Source organism: Diadema antillarum, unplaced genomic scaffold, assembly GCF_040938485.1.
Source record: "Diadema antillarum isolate AM-2024a unplaced genomic scaffold, OU_Dant_1.0 seq00002576_RagTag, whole genome shotgun sequence".
Lineage (NCBI taxonomy): Eukaryota > Metazoa > Echinodermata > Echinoidea > Diadematoida > Diadematidae > Diadema > Diadema antillarum.
The window spans coordinates 54664-62199 of NW_027273176.1; the positions used below are offsets into that span (position 1 = coordinate 54664).

Sequence of the window (7536 nt, forward strand, 5' to 3'; positions counted from 1 at the left end):
TTCCTAATAGACATCAATGATCTTCCATCTGGAATTGAGTCCAAAGTATGTCTTTATGCCGATGACTGTATTCTATACCATGAAATCCGCTCACCGTCAGGTAGTGTTGTTCTCCAAAATGACCTCCAGCGCCTAGAAAAGTGGGCGAAAACGTGGCTAATGTCATTTAAATTGCCAAAATGCCAGATGATCCACTTCACAAAAAGGCGTACCATTATCCCAACTTCATATACACTCTACGGCCATCGCCTTGCAGAGGTGTCACAACACAAGTACTTGGGAATAACCCTGTCATCGGATCTAAAATGGAATACACATATTGACAACATCACCAACAAAGCAAGCAGTATGCTCGGATTTCTACGGCGTAACCTCCATAGAGCCGCTCTTAATGTCAAAGTACAAGCATATAAGAGTTTAGTCCGCCCTCACCTGGAGTACTGTAGCCCTGTTTGGGACCCGCACACTTTGAGGCTTATCCAAAAAGTAGAGGCTATACAAAGGAAAGCTGCCCGTTTCATAACCAACGATTACAATTATGGAAGCTCTGTAACAACCATGCTCCAGAATATCAAACTACCTACCCTGGAACATAGGCGTCACATGAACAGTATCATATCCATGCATAAAATAATCTATGGCCTGGTTGATTTGCCCTTCGAAAGACATGGTGAATTCAACCCTGAACCACTTAGAAGGACCAGGAGTTGGAAGCCTCTTCAAATCAAGCTCCCTACTTCCAGAACTGATCTCCATCTACACTCATTCTTCCCAAGAACCACCAGAGAGTACTGGAATTCCTTACCACAAGCAATAACCAATACAGCTGATCCACGTTCATTTAAAGATACATTATTCAAACATTTTGAGTAATGTCCCTTCTACCATGACCTATGAACCAAAGTTGAGTGTTGCTCTACCAGGGCTGATCAACGTACACCATCAAGATCAAGATCAAGATACCCACAAGCATGCATACACGTATTGTTCAATTCAATTCAATTGTTCGGGTAGTCCGCCATGATGGAAAAAAAAAACAGGTGTATGTGGGAAAAACCCCCATAAGAATAATGATGCCGCATTCAATTTCCTGCTCGTTTTCAATCTGGACGTTCAAATGCTAACTATGAAAGCGCCTCGAATGATCACGTGAATAGATGATGAGATTGCATTCTCAGTTGCTGCCATACACAAAGGACATTCTCATTTCAAACAAAAGGAGCATGTGTAGCTTCCGGCAGTACACAAATGACTCCGAGGTTTGAGTGGGTGGATAGGAATTTGATACACTACATGTAGGCGTATATAATTTCAGCTATAAACTCAAAACAAAACAAAAACAAAAACAAAAAAGCAAAACAGAAACACACAAAAAGTGTGAGTCAGCTTTTTTTTAATACACTGAGTTCAAAATTCCCCCAAAACATTATTAAACTGTGTGCTGACTATATTTCATCATCAGCTGCATGAACTTGATAAAGATTTCAAAGGTTGTACCAATGTAGCTTGAATTTGAATGACATTCGTATACTGTACCCAGAAATAGCTTTTTTGTTTCATTAATATCACCTTGGAAGATATTTATTAAAGGGATAGTACAGTATTGGTGGAGATGAAAATTGGGTTTTTAACTTTTTGCAAGATACCAAGAAAACACTTATGAAATAGTACATAGCATACCATCTTAAGAGGAATTCAAAGTTTATTTGATGAAAATCGGGTTTGGAATGACTGAAACATCCAAAAACAAAGTAAAACAAAGCAATCGTAATAAAGTGTGGGTCCCACACTTATTAGAATCACCCTGTTTTGGATATCTCAGCCATTTCAAAAACAATTTTCATCATATAAACTTTGAATTCCTCATGGAATCATATGCTCTTTCATATTTCATAAGAGGTTTCTCATTATCTCACCAAAAAAATGTTAGAAACCTGAAATTAGGTCTCAACCAAAACTATACGATCCCTTTAAGTGGCCAAAACACTGTTTCAAAGATAAAGTGCATCCAAAGCAGAAGGTTACCGACGACAGTTATTATGACTGTATGTCAGATAATTAATTAACTGCCACAGGAATATCTTTTTCCGATGTGATGTGAACATTTTCAAACTAGGAATATAGTCTGGTATTGCAGATAATGCGATCTGATTACCCTCTTACAGTGGTACTAAGTACTACATGGTCAGGCTCTTTGATGATAACAACGCGTCTGCGACGTCATCACACTCTCGAAACTGAAGGACGAAACTTGTACCGGACATCACCCGGGATATCCTTTCAAGCTGTTAGCTCTATACTCTCTCTCTCTCTCTCTAAATAATAATAATAATAATAAGATGTTGAATTGAGAGTGTCTCTCAGTATACTTATTGCTTAAATTGGCATTCCAGACGATTTCCATAATGACACATGGCATAGCATATGAATCGACAAACCCACGTATTAGATTTGTAGAATTTATTGTTGACCTTGAGCAGAGAAACCAATACTCTGAAATAAGCCTAAACAAATTACACTGAACAATTTTGATGTCATAGGAGGCTCCCATATTTCAGAAATGTAGTAGTGTAATTCCATTACAATACCGCCTGTATAGAATCATGCATGCCTTCTCCAATTGTTCTGTTTCCTTGAGCCCTAACTCAGGCATTCTTATGGTGAGGCTGTATGTCATCATCTTTGTTCATTGCAATTCGTTATGAAATTTGAAAACATTTCTATTACTCGATCATCCCGATCACTATTAATGAATCTGGGGGTCTCTTTTAAATACCCAAGCTAGAGTATAATAAACTTTTGACTTTATGTGGCTTTGGGCAGTAATATTATATGTCTTTGGTAAGTAGGGACCTATTGACAATGCACTATTTTTTAATGTCTTTGTTTAATAATGGATATATCTGAAATCTTTTGACATCCTGACAAGCAAATCACTGTATGGCAAAGAAATGTTTGATTGTGGTGATGTATAACATGAGCATAAAGGACTCGCGGTCTCTCTCCGCTGCATTAAAACACAGTGATATATATATATATATATATATATATATACACTCAGCAAAAAAAAAAGTAAGTTCCCCCCTAACATTTTTGGATATATCACAAAAAGCATTTTACGGATTTTCATAATTCAAACGGGAATGGATAGAAAATTTCATTACTCATAACATGAATGGCATATAATTGCCACCAGATATCATTATTGGTGTAAAAAAAGGCATTTTATGTCAAAATGCATGGGGAAAAAAGTTGCACTTTAGGCTATATGAAGCATATTGTATACATTTGCTATGTAAGTTAGCAAATGACCTTTTTAAATTGTGTAATTCTCAGGAATTTCTTCAGGTACAATGTGCTTTCCTATTAAACAGATGTTATGCATACTTTTAAACAATAGCCTTTTCAATATGAAAATGCTTGGAGGAGCCATGTGATTTGTAATTCCAATTTGGGTTGATCACATTAATGTGCCTATGGCCATTTTGCATCATGCGCTCAAGTTGTAGATCAGTTTGTTGAAGGAAATGGCATCGAACGTATGGAGTGGCCTGCAAGATCCCCTGACTGTAATCCAGTAGAGAATCTTTTGGATATCATTAAGCGGAAAGCGAGCAAGAAGGTGAAAAATGACACTTCACTGCAATAATTTCAGCGCATCTTGCAGAGAGCATGGGCCAACATTGAGCAGCGCCAAGTACAAACTTTAGTTAACAGTATGAAGACGAGATGCCGGCTGGTCATTGAAGCGGATGGTGGACATATCAATTATCAAATACTTGACTGTATGCTCATGAAAAGAAAGAGATAGAAAAATATGCAATAAACCATGCTTAAATGTTCAGAATCATGATTGATTGTTTGATTATTTGTGTAAAAGTCACTGCAAATCACTAAAGTGCAACTTTTGTTTCCATGCATGGACATAAAATGCATTTTTTCACACCAATAATAATATCTGGTGGCAATGATTTGCCACTCATGTTATGAGTAATAAAATTCCTTATCCATTTCCGTTTGAATTATGAAAATCAGTAAAATACTTTTTGGGATATATAAAAAAATGTTAGGGGGAACTTACTTTTTTTGCTGAGTGTATATATATATATATATATATATATATATATATATGTGTGTGTGTGTGTGTGCCTATGTGTGTGTGTGCGTGTGTGTGTGTGTGCGTGTGTGTGTTTGTATGTGAGAGAGAGAGAGAGAGAGAGCATGTGAGTGATACTTGAAACTCAATACTAAAAGGAAACGAAGTGAGAGGAGGAGAAATAAGAATTTTTAGATACTGAATATGAGCATAGACGAAAGCATGTATACATAACTATATACATGTATTACTGACATTATCTCCGAAGGGTGCAGATAGCCATTCTTAACATGCATACAACGAGGGAAATAAACACGACTGTGTACATACATGTAGGTCTGCTATATTGTCCATTATAATGCTCATATACAGTGCTTCCCTTATAAAGGAGAATGATACCGTTATACATGAAATGTGAATTGAAGAAATACAGCAATACTAGTAGAACACTTTAGCAAAGTTCGAGGAAAATCTGACCAACATTTTCAAAAGTTATGACTTTTTATAGTTCAAATAATGCAGCTATCACAGGATAAGAAGACTACAACACATACGGACAACAATAAAGGAAATATTTTCATTTTTCTATTATCGCATAATGAAAGAGTACTTGACTTACCTCTTACAGAAAACAGAGAAATTACCTTAACACATTAATATGTCAGTAGTAAGTATAGATATAAAGCATACTTTTCACAAGAAGAAGTGACATTTTGTGAAATTCTCTCTGTATATTTTCCTTGTATCGGTGTAGGCCTATATACCTGACGTCACGAGCTTAAGTACAGTTGTCTCATCAAGCGATGTCTTAAAAGTTCATAACTTTTAACAGGTTGTCCTCTTGCTTTAAATTTCATTTATATTGTCAATCCGCGTGTACATTTGAAGACAAATTTCATATTGGCATTCGTTTGAATGGAAGGACCCCTACTGTAAATCCTTTTAGCATCTGGTCTGTCAATTACTGAGTATTGGTATCCGGTCTCATATCAAAAGAAACAATTTTGGTAAGATTTTGTTCTACACCTGTAGGGTGATGATTATATTGTTTGACAGGGAAACCTTGCCTTGCGGTTTTCCGTTTTAACTTTATGAATGCATGTTTGCATATACGGTGACAGAATTACGTGGTTATATGCTGAATTTTTACACCGGGATCTGGTGTACGAGATGGGAAAATTCACAACATGGAAGGCATCTTTATACCACTCAGCCTACACCATATGCGAAATTTAAATCATTCTGTAAAAATAGAAAAGATGAATGTGTATTACACCGATTAAGACTTGGAAAATGTAGGCTTAATTATTATTTGTGTAAAATAGGAAAACATGATAATGGACAATGTGATACTTGTAAAGAACAAGAGACTATCTCTCATGTTCTGATGTATTGTAAAGAATACTCCAGAGAACGAAAGTTTTTATGCAAACGTCTAAAGATATCATCTGATGCTCTCACATTACAACATTTGCTCCAAAATGACGAACTCCGCCAAGAATGTGTTTTATTATTTTTGAAATCCACGGGCATATATGCCAGAATATGATTTTTTTTTTCTTTCAAGAAACATATTTATCGGGGACTGATGTGTCAAGTCTCATTTCATCTCCTCTGTGTTCTTTTCTCTTATTTTCTTATTTCTACCTAATGAGAAGATAATCAGGAGGAATAGTATATAACGTAACATCATTGATGCACAGCACAGCACTGCACTTACCCGCTATTGGGCTTGTCTGTTTGTATTTTGTGTTTAGAATTATAGCTAGGTAATATGTTTTGTATTGCATGGTGTATACAAATCGGGAAACTGTATCGCAAAATAATGTGTTGGGTGGAGCGCCCTCGTTGCAAATGAGTGGTCTAGGTCATGCGCGATCGGCCGAGAAGCCTGCTCAACATTACCGAGCCGGGCTGACCAGATTTTGCGAGCCTTTTACGAGGTGCTTTTCTCTATCTCAACCTTTATGCGTACAGATTGCTCCCCGCGCTTAATTATAATCATGATTATTATTTTACTTATATTACAATGGAATTATTATTCTTTCCGTTGTCGAAAAATGAGTGTGAATTTCTTTTATATATGAGATAAAAGGCGTAAATATTCAATATTGAATGACGCGCCATTTAAGCACCAACAACAACAACAACGTCATGCATCCAATTTTCCGAAAGCGTTGTTCAGGCGTTGACGGAAAGATCGGTCCGTTTGCATTGCACGTTTACCAAAACAATCAAACAAACAACAGAAAAAGTCTACAAAGTGTGTGGCACTGGAAATCTGTCCTAATTACATGATTAAAGCCACCTAATCCGTTGCTTTTCTATGTTACGTTGGTGAAACTGTTGTGTTGGACAGTACTTTGTATGCACCAAGAGCTTGCTATATACAGTAGAAAGGCTACAATATGCGCGTTTAAGCACACGTATTATCTAAATCTGTACAAACTAACACACACACACACACCCACAAACACACATGCATGCATACACACAAGAAATCCTAAAATGATTATAGTACTAATTAGCATGATTACACGTGTAGAACGCAGCTTGGCATAATGAACCAACCGTCACTGCAGTCGTTGCTCAGTATATGACAACAACAACTAGAGGCAGTTCATATTTTGATTACGTTCTAGGCTGTCATGCTCATATTATGTCATGTGAGCATGCGTGATTGATGAGTAGATCAGTCTAGTTTAAGTTTGTATGTCTCTTATATCAAGAAAATATCGGCACATAGATTGCAGTATTTTGTTTCACGTATGTGCAGTAACGAATTTCCAAACGGAGTGGTTTTACTGGAGTCGAAAAATACTCAACGATGATAACTGAAAGCTGCAGCATCCCGACAACGATCATGACGACGCTTCAGATTTCTCAGGGAACAAGATCATGGTTACACTGAAAAAAAAAAAAAAAAACCTTACTAAGAAATGACCCCAGTCACGCCAGTGCCATTTTGGAACTCACCTTGTAGATAAAGATAGAGGAACAAGTGTAGCCAAACAGGGACACGCTGAAGCCACGCCATCTTACTTGGTGATCTGCGCTTTCGATAGTGAAGCAAGGATGCCACTACGTGTACGTGTATGCAGTTGGTAAAACCTAATTGTTGTGAAGCTTCGTCTATGTGCAGATTATCATGTGCATTGAGCCGTTTCAACATTCCCTACTCTTATAATAAAATCCGGGTGACGGCAGGCATTTCTGCGCCCAAGGCACTATAATAGTAGGCCTATTACGCAGAGCTTGGACTCGTCTCTTTGGAGAGATTAACGCTTGGACACAATGACGTCAGAAGGGGAAACTTATCTAGATCACTGTCGGTTCTTTCCGTTCATAGGATGTTATTCTCTGCCAGTGCTTTGACATTATATTGTCGATATCTTGTCAGGCCATTTTTTTCTTCAAAATTCGTCATCGGTCAAAGAATA

General features: G+C 37.1%; 1 protein-coding gene across 1 annotated transcript in view; it reads right to left on the minus strand.

Annotated features, from left to right (window-relative positions):
- Nucleotides 1–7165, minus strand: part of LOC139714968 (protein Skeletor, isoforms B/C-like) — a 31317-nt gene extending 24152 nt beyond the window's left edge. The window contains exon 1 of the mRNA XM_071626615.1: nt 7073–7165. Within this exon, the coding sequence (XP_071482716.1) occupies nt 7073–7133 (61 nt within the window). The 5' untranslated portion in view covers nt 7134–7165. The remainder of the gene's footprint in view (nt 1–7072) is intronic.
- Between the last annotated feature and the right edge of the window lie 371 nt (nt 7166–7536).